The sequence below is a fragment of the Cupressus sempervirens genome, chromosome 5, assembly GCF_028749045.1.
Source record: "Cupressus sempervirens isolate cs-2001-9-10 chromosome 5, ASM2874904v1, whole genome shotgun sequence".
In the NCBI taxonomy this organism is placed as follows: domain Eukaryota; kingdom Viridiplantae; phylum Streptophyta; class Pinopsida; order Cupressales; family Cupressaceae; genus Cupressus; species Cupressus sempervirens.
In genome coordinates, this window is record NC_143122.1 from 960,399,989 (window position 1) to 960,423,326 (window position 23,338).

Here is a 23,338-nt window from a genome sequence, read left to right on the forward strand (position 1 = left end):
TCATGCATATGCATACCACAATATTTTCCTTATTTGTTTTCCATGCAATGCAACATTTAGATATCTGTTAATTTAATACAATTTCCATTAACTTATGAAGTAATCAGATTGGGGACTTAAGTCATTAACCCAAAGGATAAAATGCAAAACCTACTTCTTTACAATGATTCACAATAAAAACTCATTTCTCAATGAAAGGAACCATTTCATTAGTATATTGACAAAACACATAATCACAAATAAGATTCATTTATTTACTTACAATTAGGAGAAAAAAGGGAAACAATACACCTTACTCCACAAGGAGAACAAAAGAGAGACTCAAGGCCAACGCATAGACACCAATCAGCGGTTCCATCCAAAAATGGTCACACAAGCAACCAACCAAACAAGGCACATCACTCACTTCCTTCTCCCAACAATGCTCTAGTTATTACGAGGTAATTGGTAAATACTTGCTTATTAATAACAGAGACCGAAAGGTCAATTTATACAAAAGGAAGAGACGATGTTTCCTTAGGAAACGATCGTAAAGAATAGAAACATTCTATTCCAGAGAAAGCAAAAAACGAAAGAAAACTAAAGCTAAAGATATTTACAAGATAACCATTAACTAATAATAGACGTCTTATCTATTATTGTAATACCCTCCCTTAATGGTTAATCTATCTAACACACCAAGCTGTCCTCTGAATTTGACAAACTTATTAGGACCAAGAGGCTTGGTGAGAATGTCTGCAGTCTGATCTGTGGTAGGAACATACTGCAGATCTATAGTCTCGTCTTCAACCAGCTGTTGTATGTAATGACAATGAACATCCACATGCTTTGTTCGTTCATGGAAGACTGGATTCCGTGCTAACTTGATAACGCCTTCGTTATCAACAAACAGAGTAGTCGGTCCTGCTGGTGACATCTGCATATCCCCAAGCATCCGACGAAGCCAGACAACTTCACATCCTGCCTTAACAGTCCCTCTGTATTCAGCCTCTGTAGAAGAGAGAGAAACTGCCTGCTACTTCTTGCTGGTCCATGTGACTGCACCGGATCCCAAACTGAACACATATCCAGATGTTGACTTTTTATCATCAACAGAGCCTGCCCAATCTGAATCTGTGAACCCACTGAGTTTAGGATTAGAACTCCGAGAATACAGAAGTCCATAATCAGAAGTGCCCTTCACATAACGAAGCACACGCTTTGCTGCCATCCAATGATCAGCCTTGGGAGCTGTCATAAAGCGTGAAATATAGCTGACTGCGAAGCTGATATCAGGCCTAGTAGCAGATAGGTAGATGAGGCTGCCTACTAGTTGCTTATACGTAGTATCATCAACGGAAGGAGAATCAGACTTGGCTGATAACTTGAGACCTTTCTCCATAGGTGTAGATGCAGGTTTGCAATCCTACATTCGGAATTTGTCTAACAAGGCCCTAGCATATTTGGACTGAGAGATGAATATACTAGAAGACTGTTGCCAAACTTCAACACCTAAGCAATAATGCAAGAGCCCAAGGTTTGTCATATCAAAAGACTGGCATAAGTGTTGTTTGATTCCCTGAATCAAAGATGCCGAACTGTCAGTGATGATCAGATCATCCACATAGTTAACCAGAAGGATGATGTCACTGTCAGTAGTCTTGATGTACAGATTTGAGTCTGAAGAACTCCTCTTGAAGCCTTGTTCACTGAGGTACGTATCAATCTTGATGTACCATGCCCGAGGGGCCTGCTTCAAACCATAGAGAGCTTTTACCAATCTGAGAACCTGATGGTCTTTACCAGCAACCTTGAAACCAGGAGGCTGCGTCATGTAGACCTCTTCATGGAGATCACCATTCAGGAAAGCACTCTTTATGTCCATCTGATGGACCTTCCAGCCAAACTGTGCTGCCATGGCTAGGACTAATTTGATGGGGCTCATCTTTGCAGTAGGAGCAAAGGTCTCCTCATAATCAATGCCCTGACGTTGAGAAAAGCCCTTTGCCACTAAACAAGCTTTGTACTTATCCAAAGTACCATCTGACTTGTATTTGATTTTATAGACCCATTTGCAGCTAATGGGTTTCTTCCCTGGGGGAAGATCAGAAAGGACCCAAGTGTTGTTCTTCAGCAGGCTCCGGTGTTCAGATTGCAAGGCCTGTTCCCACTCTGGAATTCCTTTAGCCTCGGAATATGTTTGAGGTTCAAACACACTGTGAATGTTGGCCATAAGAGCAAAGTTAACAGAATCTATAGTTTTGCTCTTTTTCCGAGTAGTTCTCCCATCAATGAGCTCATCATCATGAAGATCAGCAAGTGTCTTAGCCCACCACTTAGGCCGGAGAGGAGAATGACCAACAGTAGTACTAGGAGATGCTTGATCAGCAGGATCCTGATCAGAAGAATCTAGATCAAACTCAGGTGAAGCGTCTTCAAAACGAGGTGATCCTGTAGTATCACTGGCAGGACTGGAGCTGTAGGAGCTACTGGAGCCCTCCCATCAGGTGGACCTAATGGAAGCCGAACTCCCAAATCATGAACCTGCATAGGCTGGTCTGCTGGATCAGGAATAGGAGAAACAGGCATGAATGGTCCTCGCTGCTCATCAAAGACTACATCGTGGCTGTATATGAGACGAGATGTCTCAACATCAATAAGGCGGTAGGCTTTGTGAAGACTGCTATATCCAGCAAGCATCAGTTTCTGACTCTTGGCATCCAACTTGGTGCGTGAAGCATCAGGGATCCAAACAAAAGCAAGAGAGCCAAAAACCTTCAGGTGACTGATTCTGGGCTTGCGACCTGACCAGGCCTCTTCCGGAGTTTTACCTTTGACCGTCACTGTGGGTGACCGGTTCAACAGATAAACTGCAGTGTTAACTGCTTCTGCCCAAAAACGCTTCGGAACATGTCTGTGTTCGAGCATGGAACGAGCCATCTTGGTGATTGTCCTGTTCCGACGTTCAACTACACTGTTCTGTTGTGGCGTGTGGGGTGTGATGAACTGGCGTTGGATGCCATGTGTATCCAAGAAGCTGGAGGAAACATTAGAACAAAATTGCCCCCCATTGTCTGATCTAAGAGTAATAATAGATTTCCCAGACTCTTTTTCAACTAAGGGTTTAAACTTCTGAAATACAATAAATGCATCGGATTTCTTTTTAAGGAAATACACCCACATTTTTCTACTGAAATCATCTACAAACAACAGAAAACACCTGTACCCAAGAACAGAAAGAGTGGCCATAGGGCCGTAGATATCAGCATGAACAAGCTGAAGTACTTGAGAAACTCGCCAAGAATCGCCACTGGGGAAAGGTGTGCGATGTTGCTTCCCAGCCTGACATGTGTCACAAACTCCAAGGTGTTGGGTTTGAATCTCTAGCAAACCAAGAACAAGCTCATCCCGAGCAAGTTGTGAGAGATAATGCACATTTAAGTGCCCATATCGCTGATGCCAAAGTGTGCTGATGGAAGATCGCCGAGCAGCCATAGCTAAGTCCTGAGAATCACTAGAATCAGTAAGTTTGAAAAGACCATGATCCTCAAGACCAACTGCAATAGTAGACTTAGTCGCCCGATCAGTGATGGTGCACTGATGTGAACTGAAGGTGATTGCCAAGTGTGGAGAATGTCACAACAACTGACTGACCGAGAGTAGATTTAGTTCCATCCCTGGAACGTAGTACACATCAAGGAATATGAGCTTCCTCCCAACAGACTGAATTTGAATGTTTCCTTTACCAACAACCATGTACTCTTCTCCACCACCAAAGATAACAAAATCTGAATAAGGCTGGTAGTCAATAAACCAGTCTCTGCGGTGAGTGAAATGTCAAGAAGCACCTGAATCAATGTACCAGGCAGATGATTGCACATGATCTGCTTGTCTTTTAGCCATGAAGGCATAAAAGCCAGATTTCGCCTGCTCAGTGCGCTCTGCACTGTTCGCTTTGGGTTGCGAACTTGATTGCTTAGACTGGGCAGCTAAGCGTTTCTGACATGCAACCTTCATGTGACCATACTTGTGGCAATAGTTGCATTGAATGTTCTTCTTTTTGGTACCATCGGATGCTGGAGCAGAAGACTTCTGCTGAGATGGTTGCTGAAACTTGCCCTTATCCTTTTGAAAGGATTTCGCAGCAAAGGCTTGCTCAGTGGAGGTGGAACTGGAGCTGCTACCGAACTGTTGTTTCCACCGATCTTGCTGAAGTAGTAGGGTGCAGAGATCAGTGAACTTTAGATCAACACTAGTAGATGTGATGTTGAGAGTCTCGATAAAATGCTCATAGGAATTTGGTAAACTCCGAAGAGTGATTACCACAATATCCTCTTCCTCCATCTTGCGACCGATGGCAAGTAACTGATCACGGATTTCTTGAATCCGATTCAAGTGTGCCTGGAGCGAGGTGTGCTCATCCATGACAATAGAAAACAGAGTGTTTTTCAGATAGAAGGCTTTGCTCTTGTCAGAAGTCTCATGAAGACCTTTTAGATGTGTCCAGATTTCGGCAGCTGTCTTGCCGGATGGAATCTGAGAAAGCTGGTCATCAGCTACGGAGAGTTTGAGAAGCATTACTGCCTCTTGATTGTTCAGATCCCATGTATCTTGATCAAGACTTGGAGAAGTCGGACGCTGCTTAACACCCAGAACAAGTTGATCGGTGTTTCGATATTCGAAGATTGCGATGATGTGTTGCTTCCAGGTTCCATAATTGCGACCATCAAATTTGGAATTATGCTCGAGCAGAATATTTGTCAAAGATGCCATGGCACGTTTTTCAATGAAAAACTGTGAAAATCTGTGAAGGCACGTTCTTCGAGGCAAAAATACGGAAGACCCAGAAGAACCAAAGAATGACCTAAAAGAGAGCTCGAAAAACCCAGAAGGAATTTGCTGTCATTTTCTGAATCCGCTGGCTCGAAAATCGAGGCACAAAAATCGAGGCACCCAAAAAAAAGGACGACAACCCAGTTGAGCTCTCGAAAAACCGATCAAGAATTTGCAAACAAAAAATTTTTTCGACCCCAAAAATTAAGGTTTTGAGCAAAATAGCAGTCGGCGGCCAAAAAGGTCAAAAACAGCAAAAATGGTGTTTTGTAGGGCAAAAAATGGCTGATTTGGATAAATGAACATCCGAAAAAGGAAGATATGCTGGCAAAGAGGGGCGTGAATGCTTCAACAGTGATCTTCGGCGTTCGAAATAGTCGTTTTCTACAGGTGTTTTGCGGGTCCAGAAAATCGCGTCATTTTCTGCATATATTTGTTCAGATTTGCGCTGCCATGTGACACGATTGCATGAGGAGACAAGATCGCCAATGGAGGAAGGATGCTTGCAGGCCGCAAATCTCAAAAAAAAAAAAACTAGGAAAAGAAATCCGCAATTTCAAAAAAACGCCCAGAAAAATATCCGCAGGTCTGCCACAAAAAATCCGCGAGTTTAAAAAAATCTTAGACAAAAAACTATTCTGAAAATCTCAGGGTTTTTAGATTAGGAAGCAAGGTTCACATAATAGTTTCGAAAATTGGCTCTGATAATTTTAGAAAAGAAATTATAATTTTCGAAAAAATTAAGAAAGATGCTCTGATACCATATTACGAGGTAATTGGTAAATACTTGCTTATTAATAACAGAGACCGAAAGGTCAATTTATACAAAAGGAAGAGACGATGTTTCCTTAGGAAACGATCGTAAAGAATAGAAACATTCTATTCCAGAGAAAGCAAAAAACAAAAGTAAACTAAAGCTAAAGATATTTACAAGATAACGATTAACTAATAATAGACGTCTTATCTATTATTGTAATACTAGTCACATCTACTAGACAAGCAAGTCCATCCCAAGTAGATACCTAAGCAACAAAGATCATGAGCTCTAACCAAGACACTTGCACTCACACAACGCAACATCAACCATATGGACAACATATACACAGAGATCCCAATGTTTTAACATGGGCTCTGATACCAGATGTGATGTCCCATCTGGAGATCCTTGGAAACAAGGATAAATATAAGGCAAGATTATTTTTTTTTACAAGTATGAATGCACCTAACAACATCATATAGGGATCAAAAAGATCCTTCGATCCTATTATTTAAGCCCATAACAAACTTTCTAACTTCAAGTTTTTTTCTTGTTGATACAAGGGAACGTACTTAAGCAATCAGGTGAACTTCTTCCAGTATTTATGCACAATCAAATCCCCTTGCTTAAGATTTTGAAAGTCTAATAGTTTCTGATTGTAGAAGGTCTAGGGCAGCCATCGATTTTTGAAAATGGAGACGAACCTGTCCCATGTGATTTCAAATGTCTTAAGGTTGAGCTCTATTTTATTGTTTCCCCAACAAGTAGCTGCTTCTCCATAGAGGCGATATATTCCCCATATAGCATTGGAAGTTTCAGAGAAACTCCCAATTTCAAAATATTGTTCCATCTTAGTTAACTAGGCCTCTGCATCTTCTCCAGACTCAGAGCTTGAGAACTTAGAAGGTTTGATCTTTTTAATATCAGTGAATAAGTCACTATCTCTTGTTTCTTATGTTTCTCTATTTGGGTAGGTAAGGCGTGAGAACCCTTTCACTGTGGCCATAATACTCAGGTTCAGTGCTAGGTGGAAGACTGGAGTGGGTCTCCTCTTCACCTCGCCTGATTTGGGCTGCCATATCATTCATTCTCTTTTCCATGTTTTCTAACTTTATTTGCATGTCTCTCAAAACTTGGATCAATAGATCCGAGGAGTTGTGAGGGTTGGTACCACTGGTCACCTGATTGTCTACAATGTTTCCGTTACTGACCATGTTTCTAAGTTTTTAAGTTTCTTGAAATATACAAGTGTTTCTTAATCAATATCATGCCTGCATACAAAAGTATATAATTGCTCAGAAAGATTAAATGCAACAAAAGAAGTATTGCTTTAAGCTCATTTTATTATGTTTGGCAGAATTTGTTGGTTCCAACTGCAACAACATTATTTACAAAATTTGCTTCTTCTGAGGACACAACTAAAGAATATCTTAATACAAATCAGACACCCTATTCCCGGGTATTTTTTCCAATCTCATCTTTGGGAGAGGACTGGTTTGCCTGGCATTGCATATCTCAATAAGTTTATTTCTTATTATTGCCTTCTTGGTAGGAGTCCATCTGACCCTTTCTTGATTCGCTTCAATGCCTATGCTATGGTTTCATCGTCCTTGGGTGTGGAGCAGTAGGAATAATCATGCTTTGGCCATGTAAAACAACATGGTATCTTCATAGAAAGGCCGTGTAAAACGTTTACATGTAGAAGACGTTTTTGTGGAAGTTGAGAGAGCTGCTGAAGCATTATTCTTGGCTGTAGAAGAGGATTTTCTTCCAATTGTCTTAAGAGTGAAAGCTGTTGTTAGTCCTCTGGGAAGTAGGCCCAAGGGCGAAATATGCTATTACAAGGATCATGAGTCTATCTGGTTTAAAGGAAAATGCTTTTCTCCTACTGTCTGGGCCAACACTCCTGGTGAGGAACAAATACATGGCTTAATACCTGCTAAAGATGCAAAAGGAAAGAAAATAGGCACTGAATGGTATACTACTCCAAATGTAGAAGAAGCATTAAATAGTTTCAGGGAGGCAGTTATACAAGCGAATCTGAAAGTCACTGAAATTTTTGAAGGGACTTGCAGAAGAGTTGCAATTCAAGACAAATACTATTGTGTTCCTATCTGTACTGTCAGTTATCACAAAGACGTTATTTGCACATGTGAGTGAGGGGAGAAGGCGTGATTGGGTCTTTCCAATGTTTAAAGAGATTAATCAGAATCCAAATAACAATATGATAGGGAGAAGAAAATATTTTTTACAACTGTTCCTCCATATACAATGGTAAAAGCAAAGCCCATTTCAATTTTTGATGGTCAAGAATAAATTGAAAAGTTGTGTATAATATCAGAATTAATGGCTATGATAATTTCTCTATCAGTCACATGAATATCTCATATTCTAAAGTCTCAAGAAGTACAGAAATAAAAAACACAAATATAACTTCTTTCTTGGTTTCAAATCCATATGGGAATTGAAATTCACGGTGTTAATTCAGCAAAGGAAGATGCCAGTTATACAAAGCCTTCAGAAGATGCAAATAAATGGGTGTTTTAAACAGCAGTAATAGTAGTCACCATTAAGTTAAAATCTGCAAAGTTTTTATCCGACCAGGATACTTAATGGTTGCAAGAGAATCAAGCCACAATGACTCCAAGAAGAGATACAGTCACGAATACAAAGGGAACTTCAGATCTGGTAGGTTAACCAGAGAAAAATTGCCAAGAAATGTACTAGATCTCCACGTTCAGCAGTAGGAGCCGTCCAACTAAATGTGATGACCAGTATGGCCAAGAACTCAAATCTGAGCTTCAGCAAGCATAATATTGCATCCATCAGCACATGGCGAATACAAATACGCCCAGATCTTAAAGTATGGCGTCCGAAATTGCCTTCATACGGGAATAATGAGAAGAAGAAAATGAGCACATTCAAAGCTAAACATGCTGCCAGAGGAAAAACATGGAGTCCTCAGCAAATATAACAAGAACCAAGTGAATCCGCTGTCACAACAAGTATGGAGTCGAGTCTACAAAAAAAATAAAAATGGAATAAATCTGCCCAATCCGCAGTCCAAAGCCAGTGATTTGAGTATAGAAGCAAGACAAGAAAGAGCCCGTAGCAAAAGAAGCAAATATGGCGCCCAAATCTGCAAGATGTCCATGCCTGCGGCTAGGGTTTGTAGAAAACCCTTCATCTTTTCCTCTCATGTGAATGAGCAAACAGTGAAACAAGACAAATGCCTTCCTTTTTCCTTTCATACATTTTCATAATTTGCCCTTTGCTATTTTTAATAAGAGTTTCGGGTCCATGGTATGGGGTTTTAAAATTAGGTGTCTCTATTTTCATTAGTTTCATATGTATATTGAAAATGAGTATTTTTTCAATCACTTTTATAACATATGAAACTATTAAAAACAATATATATTTATTATTTATTCTTCTATTTATATTAATACTAATATGTTTTAAATTAACAAATAACACGTTAATTGTAAACATATTAATATTAATATAAATAAAAAAATAAAAAAATAAAAAAATAATTTCCTTTGTAAATATTTATTTAATATTAAATGTGTTTAATGATATAAAATAATATATAAACATGTTAATATTAAATAAATATAATAAAAGAAGAGCTTTGATTGTAAAAATTAATAAATCAAGTGGTCGTAATTATAAGACCATTGATTTTATTAATTAATTAAAGGAAGTTATAAGAGTTCTCAAATATGTTAATGCCTAAATGCAAGGAGAGGAAATGGGAAAGCTATTTTTGGAACAGGAGGACATTCAGTTAACAGGGGGTATTTTGAGGCCAGGTTCAGTTTCAGTTTCATATACAGATTTGTGAGTTATTTGATGATTTTTTAGCATCCTATGGGGCAGTTGAGATCAGTTATGCATGCAGTTCAGATTGAGGGCTTATTTTATGCATATATTGCATAATTTAAAGCAGTTTCACATGCTATTTTTGTGGGTTTCTTAGTACATCCGAGTTTGACCTTTTTGTGCATGATTTTCCAGAGCTAGAGGTAGTTTTGAGTTATCCAGCAGTTGGGCAGGTGGTTAAGTGCAGTTTTCAATGACTCCATCATAGTTTTCATCATTTTTTGGTGATTTTTCCTAAGCATGATTTTGGAATCCGAGTTAGGGTTATTCTTCTATATATTGTACTTTCACCTCATTATGAGGGACCTTCTTTCGGATTCAGATTTTTTGCAGATTGTAGATTTTGAGTTGATTGTAAGGGCACTTGTGACAGAGATTTTTTCAGCATTGATTATAGAGATACATCGGTTCCTTATCATAGATTTTTGTGCAAATTTTGTGAATTCTTGGCTTTAATGTTGTGTTCGCCTTCATTATAGTTACATTCCTAGTTGCAGATTTGAATCGTGATACATATGATTGCAGGTCTATGTTTGTGATTATTGTTTTCTTGTAGAAAATTGGTGAAACTTAGGTATCCCTTTCAAAGCAGGAGATCCCAATCCTTACATAGAAACACTTTTGTGATTACGTGATTGTCTGATATTGTGAATCAATTGTCTTTTCGTAGTTTGTGCTGAAATAATCAAAATTACATTCAAAAAACCATTTGTGTATCACCTCACTTAGATTAGTTTTAATCATTCATTCTTGCATTTCTTACCCTTATCTCGAGTACAATTTAGGATTAGGTGATCACAACTTAGGAACCGGCCTAGCTTCCGGAGATTCTTCTCTCGTTTTAGGACAACCCACCACTCGAGAGAGTTTCCTTTGTTTCACAGGATAGCTTGATTCTACATCTTGCTAAAGGTGCAAATCTTGATAGACAACAATCACTAAAAGACATCTAATATTATATTATAAATTTATCTAATTATTTGTTTGTTTAATTATTAGGAAATTTGTACCATATTATTAAATCAATATATTTGTTAACTATTATATTTATTACTAAAAGGCACCTAATATTATATTATTAATTAATTATTATGGGAAATCAAGATAATGATTCAAAAGTAATAGATGTTACATATGTTTATAGTTGTTATATGTTAATAGGGGGTTATTACATAACATAATGAAATATCAATTTAAAAAATATGATACAAAATTATGACATTGAAAAATGAATTGTACAAAAGAATTAAGTACCATACTTGAAGCAGATGACAGTCATTGTGTTGAGAAAGCCTCGGCATCTGGTGGAGAGGAGAAGCATTGCCATGGGCTTAACCTCTCAACCATGGATCTTTGCATATCCCCACACAATCTCTTTCGAGAAAGGCCCAACCTACCATGGGGTTAGGCTTGGGGCACCATGGTCTTGCCAGCCGAGCTTTCTAGTGAGAGTGTCGGCTAAGCAATTGACAAGGTTGTGAATATCCTCCATCAACCTCCTCTTTGTTACCTAGCACTTTGACCTCTAGTGATCATTATGACAAGCATGCCACTAACCTACATTGGCCAAGGATTTCAGTGGGCTACTAATTATGCCCGATCACCCACTGCTCAACTTGACAACAAGAGTTATATAGTGGACAACCATGAGCTGACTCAGTTTTATAAATGCAGTTTTATAAGTACATAACTATCATTTTTGACTCTCTTTTGTTATTACAGGGATGTTCTCTCCTTCGATCCATTTGACTTGACCATTCCAGTCTTAGGGGTGCTTCCTAGCAGATCACGAGATAATATTCAATTCTGATATCAATTTGAGTATACTATATTCAATGTTATTTCATGGCACCACATGCTGATCTTATCTTAGAGGCATATTGCCAACTCCTCTGTATAAGTCAGGATGAATAATTTGCACAATAAGTTTTTCGGTGCTTGCTTATAAAGGATATCATACACAAAATTTTGCAATGGAATGTAATATGAATCATTTGCACTGATGACAAGGACAACTTATGAAACAGTATTATCAGCAGACAGTCCATATGTATGGCAACAAAATAAAGATCAATGATTGCATAACAGTAATTTCAGCAAACAATATATATGTATGGCAGTGTAATAAGGAACAATGATTGCATAACCTGTAATGAAAGTTGCGCTGCCTAGAGCAGAGTTGAGATCATTGTCTCGTGATGTAGGTGGAATGCTGACTTATAAATGTTGGCAAAGAAGTTGACAGATCCGAGACTATCTGCTAGGCTCTTGAGTAAATGCGGAGCTTCTCCCAATGAATTCGATTGTTACCATAGACCTCGGCTTGTTGCTGTGAGATGGAAATCAAAGAGCATAAAGAAAGCTTTGAAAACAAGGGTATTCGCATAGTCTTGGCGAGTGCATAAATAAACAGCCCGCAAATGCACTCTTGGTTACAAGAAGAGCCCAAGGTGACAGGTGCAAGGTCAGCTATCGGCTCAAAAGAAATTAATTTCCAATCAATTAAAAGAGTAACTCCATCGATTTGAATATTTTAAAATATAAGCCCGATAAAAGATCGGCAATTGCTCAAATAATGAAAAGCAAATATTAAAAATAATTATAAAGGCTGTCCTTCCTCTTGATCTTAAAACATATTAGCAACATGGTATCTATAGCACCTCTATTTGTGCGTACATATATACATATATGTGCAGAAATTTTGTTCATATATTTCTTTCACATTATTATATTGATTTACCCACACACACACACACATATAAGTGCAAGTATAGATGTCAAAATAACCAAGAGACTACACAACGATTTTAGATAGAAAAGGTAACAATTTATATTTTTTAAATGTTTAATGTTTTCTTGATAAGTGTTATGAACTGATTGGGTAGCTCATGGTTGTCCAAGGTATACTTTTGCTTGGCTAGTCATTAAATTCGTAACCAAAATGGTTAGAATCCATGCTTGATGGCATGTCAGTGGACATTTGGTGCCCCAATCCCTAGTTACCATTTAGCAATACTTCCCCCCTTCATCGTGTTCCACAACCAAGAAGAATTTCCACGATAATAACATATTCCTCAATTTGAATCAAGATAACTATAATCAAAAGTTATTTTCATAATCATCATAACGGCTAACCACTATTTCCAATAAGTAATCAACTTTTCTAACTTCTTTTAAAATAATAAATATTCATTTTCTATTAAAATTGTAATGAACAACTAACATGTCATCTTTACATGATTCAAGACGAACAACCATATTTCCATTTCACATGATCATAATATTCAGCTGATTAACTAACCGACATTCACATGAAATATGTAACGGCTATATGAATATTTAAAGAGGCAAAATATTGGGATACAACACCATTGAAGTAAACCCTTCCCTATACAACATGTAAGTAAGAAATTTCTTATTCCATTTATTTTACACACCATAAGAGAGGTGGCATTTGCTGGTTTCTGTATGTGGATATAGATTTTATGTTCAATCTGCATTTTTCACAAGGCTTAAATCTCTAAATGTTGTAACTTATGATTTCTCTGTTAATGATACTGGAATTGCATCGTTTCCTTTCAGAAAATTCACTTGCCTCGTTGTGTAATGATTTATAATTCTATAGATAATTGTTTTTCCCATTCAACTAATCTTTTAGTTGTTATTTATCTCACAGGTTTCACATTGATTCAGAGTCTGAGGATTCTTTTGGTTCAGGGACTGGCAAATTTAGTAACTATGATTCAAGTTATAGAAATTTGGACAGGATGTCAAGCTCTACATTGCTTCGTGTGAGAAGAGCAATGGATCAAGGAGCACAAGAATTGAAGAACATTGGTTGTTCATTGGTAAATGAAGTTTCCAGGGTAGTCTTTCCAGAGGATCTTAAGTTGTTCAATAATAGGTTATTTGATCCTCAAGATAAGGTCCTCCAGAAATGGAACAGATTTTTTATCATATTATGCATAGTTGCGGTATTTGTTGATCCATTATTCTTTTATGTGCCACTTGTGGATGACGGATTAAATTGCCTCAGTATAGATAAGAATTTGGCAACTGTTCTTACTGTTGTACGGTCTCTCATAGATATCATTTATTTAGTACACATGATGTTTCAGTTCCAAACAGCATTCATATCTCCATCTATGGTACTTGGGAAAAGAGAGCTTGTGATTGATCCAATACAAATTGCAAAAAAATACTTGTCAACATACTTCATTATTGACTTTCTTGCTGTGCTGCCTCTTCCCCAGGTATGGACATTTTTTATTTCCTAAAAATAAATTTTGATTTTGGATATTCATGGGATAGTTCATATCTAATGCTCTTGTAAGGTTGTATTATTTATACGTAGAAATTAACAAAAAACTGGGGAACTGCTGTTTAGATATCAGCTACAGCTGTACTTATGTCAACCCAGTATAAGCTACTCATTCCTTCAAATTTAAATAGATAGCTACATGAAAATATGGCCAAAAATGGTTGGCCTTTTACAGAGTTCTATGGCTACTGGAAGTGCCTATTATATGCAATATCATGTTTATCATCATTTCTTCTAGCAGTATTGATGTGGATTTGTTACTTACAATTCTTGATTCTGTTCCTTTTTACTGCATTGTTGTAAACTCTTTTTTTATGACTGAACTGTATGTTTGATGTAAAAACTCTTGATGCTTGTATGATTTTCATTTTGATAAAGATTGGAGAAAAAGGATTGAAAGAAATTGGCGCGTTTTCTCAAATTCAGAGCATTGCATTATATTATTGAACATGTGCTAAAAATAGAGAGTAGTTATAGTCCAAAAATGGATGGCAATTACAAAGGACTTATTCTGCACTAACTTATTATTATGTACAGGTGTAAAAGTACACCTATTTTATATTATTGTACTAATATTCTAATATCCCACCCTTAGTGACAGTCATAAGATGTGCAGAAATATAGAGAAGTATCTGCACAAGAAACTTTCATGACAACAGGCATATGAGAAAGGCACACAAAAAGAACATGATGTATATGGGTTGTTCTGGAGTTATCAATTGGTTTGCTTCCTTCTGAGGTGACACTTATGATATCGTGAAGTCTTTATTGGATTCAACTTCAAAGTATCACAGAGGCTTTGAGGCATAATAGGTAAATGTTGTGGGATAAACTCTATATGGATTGACTCTCACTGAGAATTAAGACACTTCAGGTTTTGTGTTGCTAGTACATACTTGGAGAAGCAGCATCCAAATATTGACACATTATCAAATAATCTGAAATCTAAAGAATGCAATAACTGAAATGCATAAAGAAACAACAGAAAACTCAGAACACACAAGTATTTAGGTGGAAACTGAATTTAGGAAAACCATGGCGAGAAATGCCGCTAGTGTAACATCCCGTTTTCCCAGCCTTAACTAACAACTATCATAACATTGACACAGTCACTTTCCATATTCATGATCATGAGAAGGCAGTTATAACAGCTATTTTACATGTTCATATGAAAGAGATTAATGGTTATAATCAGTTTAGCTGAAATATCTTAACTAATAATTGAATGAGTATTTAATCAACAAATATGATGAATATAACTGCCATTGTAACCGACCGTTATTTAATGGTAAGAAAGACCTTTTCTGCTAATAAGAATATGTACCTTTCATAAGCACATGAAGACAATTTTAGACCTACTTTACATATTGAGATGGAAGAGAACCAACAGCTATAATCGAAATAACTGAAAAGAAGATAACTGATTAAATGATATTAACCATCTAATATATCTTCAACTTGAAATGGCAAATTCATAAAAGTAAAATACCCGTTACTAGTAGAGATTCGAATGCTAATCATATCTTTCTCTTGTGCAAGTCTCGGTGTCTGGTGGAGAGGAGAAGCATTTTCACAGGTTTAACCTCCCAACCGTGGACCCATAAGTATCCCTACACAATCTCAAACTTAGAAAGGCCCTCCCTACCCTGGGATTCGGTATGGGACACCATTGTCCTGCCACTGAGCTTCTTGGTGATAGCATATCCTACCACAACCGTCTTGACATCAAGATTCATACCCTTAGGCCACCATGAGCTGACACTGTTCTTATGACATTTTTTATTTCTTAATTATTGTTATTGATTGATCTATGTTTTATCATGCAAGGATATTCCATAATTTCAGTGGCTATCAATTGACACCCTTCATGTCAACCATGCTGGTCTTCCTGGATGAATTTCTGGTGCGATTGAATAAGCATAATATACCACAGCCATTTACATTCTGCCCAACCTGGGCTTATGGCTTAAGAAAGATTCATGTTACTTGTATTATAATCACTGGTTTTCCTTAAGGGTACTGCCCCCTTATCTCAGAGACATATTGAATAATATCCCTGTATAAGCTTTGCAATGGAAAGATATTCTTTGAGACATAGTTCAATTATGTTGTTAGAGTAATGTTACGAAATTAAACTCAATACAAATTGCATTCTGTTGTGAATATGATATCAGATTTGGTTTCATTATTCTGGTGTGATATCAGAAGCTGCTATAACCCAGAAGTCTGATATACTATCAGTATAAGAATAAGGTTTTATACAATCTTCACCCAATCGGGTTATAATCCCATATCAAGTTTTATACTTATGCACATCCATTTTGATGAACTAAGATTCTGCTTTTCAGAATTCAAAATCTCTTGTCATAATTATGCTAGAACATGATAAAAAAAAGGACGAAGGCATAACTTGGCTGAATCCACCGCTTGCTGGGCAATAACTAGCAGTTGCAACCTTTAATCATCAAATGCACACGCAGTCAACATTTAGCTTCTATAGCAGCGATCTTGCACAGTGATTGTGGTGCAATCAAATACAGACCAAGAGCAAATCTGTGGATGCCAAAATGGAGTTATCATGATCTGTGAAAGGGAAACTATAGCAGAGCTTCCGCGGCTTGGAAGATGTTTACTATCACAGAGTTACGAATGCTATGGCAGAAGTATTATGGCTGCAAGGGTGAGAATTACTGCAGGGGGGTTGTGGCTGCAATAATGAGAATTGCTACTGTGGTATCGGGGCTACGGAAATGTCAAAGACAGAGTTTCAATTAATGGCCTCTAATGCCAAAGGCCATAGTCTCAATCATATATAACTCCTCATACCCGGTTTCAAGAAGAACAAGAAGGGGGCAGTGGAGGAGTTATAAAGAAACAAAAGTCATTGATACATGTGGCACACATTTAATATTAAAAAGATCATCGAAATGACATATGGGCCGATGAAATAATTAGCAAGGTGGCCGCTCAAGGCAAAATAAATAAGACTTTGGCCAAAGATGAAAGAAATAATAATAGTGTCTTAATATATATGTATGTATACATATGTACATGTACATGCGTAAACCCCAATGATATATTTCTTATGTATACGTCAAAAATCAAGTATGCATATACATTCTTATATATATATATATATATATATATATATATATATATATATATATATATATATATATATATATATATATATATATATATATATATATATAAATTGGTTTACATATATACCCATATACATGTATGTACATGTATAGGTGTTTAGGTATCATCGTGTTGATATGTTAGGACATGCTTTAAACAATGGAAGGCTCCATCCAAATAACACAATTATAAAGGTACCAACTTGTGCATAGTTCAATTTATGCTTAGTGATATCGTTTATTATTAAGTGATATATAATTTAACTGGTTAGCTCATGGCCGTCTCTTATTAAGCCCTTTCTTGCCAAGCCGCTTTCTCTTAGCCATTGTGATTAAGACTCATTACATGTTGGGTCAGTGGTAGGTGGTGCCCTTATGCCAATTCCTTCTCTGGCAATGCTTCCCCTGCCCTTCGCCACATTCCTACAAGGAAATTTATCATGGTAATTACATATTTCTCATCATTTTAAGAAATCAAAATTATCATAGCATATGATCATATTAGCCATCCATTTCCAATTCATATATCATCATAATGATTAACTAGTATTCCAATTTCCTATGGTATCATAATGAATAATAAACAACGAATTTAACCAATCATTCAAGTTCGCATGAAGCCTCAACAGCTATAAAGGAGCATTTAAAATTGAGTAAAAAATTGAGATGTAACATACCTTCCCCCTTGTGTTTCATCGTCCTCCATGAACTTTGCAATTTTAACAAACATTATAAATGAACATTTAAAATTGGGCCAAAAATTGGTATGTAACAGTTAGGATCTACTATCCCAATCCGGTCTCTCAAAGAAATCTGATTACAAAGCTCCAAGGACATCAACCCTTTGTTGATGTGAGTTTTGTATCACTTACATAACATATTAGTAATTGAATATCTGATACGGAGTATCAAACATACAATTCCTCTCTTGAAAAGTTATTGCTCATGGGATATGAGAATAAATCCAATGGGCCTTACTCTTGTGGATACTCACTCAATTTTATCGATGTGATTTGTTGGTAATCACGTAGGCGGCCTTACGCAAATTGTTGAGGATGACTTGGACTTTGGTGGCATGATGAAGATGGTGGCTTGGTGTGAATGCTAGAGGATGTTGATGGTAAGTGATGGTGGTGGAGGGTGAATGGTTCTTACGATTGGTGTTTTCTAACTTTCTTCTCCAAAATTATAAGTCTTAAATTACCTGATACCCTACTCCTACTCCTATGGATGAAGACTAGCAAATGGACTGGGATCGAACCTAATGAAAGCTAACCAACGGCCTCACTTCCATAGGTGCAATAATTTGAAGGAAAAGTAAACTAGTTTGCCACACAAGGCTTCCCAACAAGCCACTAGGATGCTAGTGGTCTAGTTTGATCCCTATCAAACACCCACTACTGCTACCATACAACTATCCATCTACTTTACTCTTACTTAGCTACTTGAAATGAAATTTGCTTCAACAACTTGGAAAGAAATCTACTCTAACTTTTGGAAGTAGAAACCATGCAATAATACTAAAGGCCCTTAATCACCATGCAAGTCACAACAATGAGAAAGAAATAGCGAATTTTGGTATTATCTTAGCAACAATTTTCTCTGACCCTTACAAATGAGAGCAAATGGCCTTTTATAGATGCCAAAATTGCAACCGATGGTAGAGATCAAAACCAAAACTGACAATCCAGATTGAATCCTAGAAACCCCAATTAGGGTTGCCACCTTGTCAATGGACCAATGAAAAAAGTGTAAAAGTGGCAACCAATGGGAAGGCACCAAAATGGCGGCCAATCAGAAATAAACACTTGTCCTATTCTAGAAGAAAGAGGAATTGCCACTTGGGCTTACATTAAATGATCTTTTAATATGACTCTTCCCTTTTCTTTTGTTCTTTTAGCTAAGGCGATGAACCTAGCTAGCCTTTCGTTGACTTCCTCTATAGGAGGACAAGGTGTGTGCTTCATCTTGAGTTTAGCTGATTTCACCATGCGGCTTGCTACTTGTAGTGTCCTCTCATGATCTTTCTCATATTCCTTTTCGAATGCAATGAAGGCATTTAAGGAGGAAAGGGTGTTCAAATGTTTCTTCTTGATGGCAACCCTTTTTAGCTCATCCAACCTTGATCCAAGTCTTGGCTCATTGATATCTTCTTCTTTGATGTCTTCAAAATCAAGTGCCATCCCAACGTCGCTCATCATGGTTGAAATGGAAGTGTTGACGCTTGGGTTGTGCTGTGCAACCGCCATCTATATCTCTTCAAGTAATCCCAATCTGGTAGTCAAGGCGACAAAGCAAGATTCGACCGTACCCAATCCTCTCTCATCAACCAACTTGGCCCTTTGTAAATATGCCTCCGGTAGCCCAATGAACGCCTGTAGCCTGGGAATAACCAAATCTTTGATGGGAAGGAAATCCTTCCACTCTTCTTCAAATAATCTGAACCTGTCTCTAATAGTCACTAATGACCGTAATGTCGAGATGAAAGAAGGCAAGAAACTTTGCCCATCTTGGATTTTATCATGGATCCAATCCTTAACTTCATGTAGCTGAGTTGATATCTCCTCGAGGTTGCTTCCGCTATCCTGAGGAAGGGCTGCTTGGTGCAACTGTTGGATGGGCTGGCAATCTCTCCAATATTTGTTTTCGGCCTCCAACTTTACGATCCTTTCATTTGCCTTCCTCAACCTTTCTCTGTTGAAGCTATACCTCCTGAATCTCTTCACATTCCATATCATCCGTGTTTCTTCCCAAGTTGTGTTCCACTATTTCATATTCTTGGGCCGCAATTTCATCCATTGCCTTATTAACTGTTGGTATAGCAATCTGAACCTTTCGGTGACCATAATTGTCGCTCCTGATTACCTTTGCCACCGTCTTTGCCATTTGTTTCTGGTTCTCACTATCACCCTTTTCTATTAACCCTCGGATGTCTTTCGCCGTTCGGGCAGTTACTACCTCGCCTCTTGGCATAAGCATTTTCCTTAACCATAGTGGTGCGGTGCATCTCCCCAAATCTGGATTTGGTTTGACTAACAAAACATCACCAATGGCCTCGAGTGCTTGATTTATTGCCTCGATGTCAATCGGCCCATCTTCTTCTCCACTAGTTTCTTCCCTATCAACTCCTTGTTGGTTTTCTAAGAGAGGGGAATACTCGGTGCTCTCACTGTAACCACTTGATTTTGAATTAGAGCTTACTTCCACAGCGGCCCCTTTATTACTTGAATTGACCTCTTGGCTTCTAGCCTCAACTATGCTCTCTCTTGATGGAACTGTATGCTGTCTTTTGGCCGGAGGTTCCAGGTGTTCTTTGCCCTTCTCTACCTCCAAGGCTCTCTTCTTGTCTCTGGCTACTTCCTATTGCTGGCTACTTCCTTCATTCCTCTGTCCGACTAATTCTATTCGTCCCTCTTTTGGCTTCATCATCTCATAGGTAAGTGGAATCCTTTGTCTTTGTAGCTTCCTTAGTCTTTAATTATACCATGACTCATTATGTAAATCTACTGCCCTTGTGACTGCCTCCAAGGAAGGATCATGATGGTCATCCCAATCCACTGGATTCAATTCTATTCCTTCTACTGTATCATAATCTTCTCTTAGCACATTTCCATCATCCTCTAGTTGATCGGGAATATCAAGGCCTCTCCATTTGATATCTCTCATCATGTTCCTCGACAATCTTGAGAAAGCTAGCTTTCTCACATGAAAGTCATCTTTCGCGTTGGCCCAAAAGTCCTCTATAGTGGGAACATGCTTAAATTCATTTCTATGAGATGCCTTGATAAGACCATTAAGATCAAACTCTTGCCTTGCTCTGTACCATCCTAGATGATACCATTCCAATTCTTTCTCTGCAGTTGCAAAGGCGGCCCGATTGGGGCAACTATCATTGCCAATTGCAAGTGAGAAGGTAATGCCTGTTTTACATTCACTTCTTAATATTTTATCATAGTGCTCAAGTTGCCTAGCCAATTCCATTAAAATTACCTTGTCGGGTGGGTATCTTGGAAGCCTCTTGGGACAAACTGTACTCCCTGCTACTCTAATGTAGGTGAATTGTGGAAATGTGATGAACCGACTTCCAAACTTCTTTATCTTTGCCTCTGCTTTTGATGAAAGTCTCTTAGTAGGTGTCCCCTGTAATACCCTTACCGTCTTCATGGCAAAGGCATCACAGAATATCTTGTAATCCTTGTTGTTGTGCAAATGGAGCTGTGGATAGCATTCATGCACCAAATATTGCCCTGGCCCCTTGCCAACTTCTCCTAAAGCCTTAAGTCTTGGACTCTTGTACACTCTAGCAATTAGGTAAAACAGATAGGATCCCATGTAGAATTGCCTTTGGTTTTGGATGGTTCTAAGTTGCAACTCTATGTTCTCGCTTATGATCCTAGCCCAATCAAATCTTGCTTTCCCTTTTTCAATTTTGTGAATGAAGAAGTACATCCAGTTTTCAAATTGCACACCTTGAGCTAGGCCCATGATTCGACTGAGAAATGCTATGAGATCTCCGTATTTTGACCTGAAGTCCACCACTATAAGCCTGGACGATTTGTTGACACCTTTTCTACCCTCGTGTAGCCAATTTTGCTTTAGGTGTGTGAAATAGGCCTCTTGGTTTTCCTGAAAAGATTTAGCTGCTTGATCCATCATCACTACCATCATTTTCTTGTACTGGGGAATGTTAAATGTTTCTTTGATTGCTTGTTCGCCAATGTTGGTCAACACCCTCTTCCCTTCGCCGAAGATGATGGATTTACTGATTAGATCAAACTGGGATGCAAATTTCATAACCAATTCTGGACAGGCCAATGTAGGAGGAAAGGCCACTGCGTGCACAATTCCACTTCTGTATATCTTCTTTGCCAAATGAGATTGTCCTTCTTTTAGTCTGTCCTTTACCCGTATCATGTCTACGGTATCGATATTGGTGTCGGTTATTCACTTCATTTTCGAGAAGAAAGGTGTTTTGGGCATCATATCCTTTTTTTCTTTCTTAGTTTTTGTCCCCTTAGGATTCTTGCTTGTACTAACATCCTCCATCTCGTCGCCCTATTACGGGATGGTAAAGAGGTGGACAATAGACAAGCAGAATCAAGGAAGGCAATCCTTAGACTGGAACGAAAGAAGGAAGTCAGCTTAAGGACCCCTTTCAACTCTAAATGATTAGAAGTCACCTCTACCAATAGCTAGATCTTGACTCTTTTGGATTTAGGATTAGACCTTGAGAATTTCAAGCCTTCTTGCAAATCAAAAATTTAAACATCTGAATCTATCCACCATTTGTCCACAAAAATCAAACTTTCCTCATGTATCTCCTCTCCCAACCAAAATTGCCTAAGTCTGATATAAAAAGTACAGTTCCAAATGGACAAAATCAGACCTTCATCATAAACTGCCTATGGCACAAAAATCAGATTTGCCTTCAAGAAAATGGCGAGAACGTAAAATTCTACCCTCAAGCTAATTTGTCCAAGCAAGAATATGCCCTCTCTTAACAAAATGTCGCCATCTATGGGAGAAATCAGTCTGCCCTAGCAGAAATCGCCTAACAATGGAGGGGGGATCTGCTCTCTCAAAATCTTCTAACAATGAAAATCCTGCCCCAAGAGGAAAATCGCCAAGGAAGGAGAAAATCTGGCTTACAAAATTGCCAAAACAAGAAGAAGATCCACCTCTTGCAAAATCGCTCATATCATGGAGAGGAAAAAAAATGAGAAGTGAGGAGAAAATGGGAGAGAGGCCTCCTCTTATACCCAACTTTCCAATTTCCTCCTAGCTGGCCGACTTGGACTCTGGGAGCAAGAAAAACAAAAATTAATGCAAAATTATGGCCCACAATTAAATACTTAGCTAAATATTAATTTTGCCAAAATGAAAATTGCCTTTAAAATTGCCAATTAGTTCCAAATTGCAAAAAGAAATTAAATGGTGCCTTGGAGATGTTAAATATTTCCATTTAATGAGGATTTAGTAATTAATACATCATTAAAATTGGATTTTGGCTAACCGAAAGCCATTTTTCCATATTAAATTACCAATTTTATTAAAGGCTTAAATTTTTTCAAGGTAATTTTAATCCGTTAAAGCCAAATTTTTGCAGTTTATCCAAATAGATTTTGCTATGCCTTTAAATTTTTTTTGATAAAAATAATATTACTTCTAGAGTCTAAAATCAATTTTGCAATTTGGCCTCATTTTCACAAAATTAATTTTTTCACGAAAGAAAAATTTAAGATTTTCCAAAACTCAAGTCTAACAAAATTTCCCTTTTTGAAAATTATCTCAAGTTCACACAGTTATATCCAAATTTTCAAAAGAAATCGATTAAGTACAAATTTACAATTTTATCTTGCCAAGCATTGCCTCTCGAATTTTGTCCAGCCTCAGGATGAAATTGGTTGCTTTCAAAAATCA

At 37.7% G+C, this 23,338-nt stretch overlaps 1 protein-coding gene across 3 annotated transcripts in view; it reads left to right on the forward strand.

The window, feature by feature from the left end:
- The window catches only part of LOC149559147 (putative cyclic nucleotide-gated ion channel 5), a 275,019-nt gene that overhangs the window by 53,843 nt on the left and 197,838 nt on the right, over positions 1-23,338 (forward strand). For all 3 annotated transcript variants that reach the window (XM_089833067.1, XM_089833066.1, XM_089833068.1), the window contains one exon: positions 13,131-13,707. In XM_089833067.1, coding sequence (XP_089689193.1) covers positions 13,131-13,707 — 577 coding nt within the window. The remainder of the gene's footprint in view (positions 1-13,130; positions 13,708-23,338) is intronic.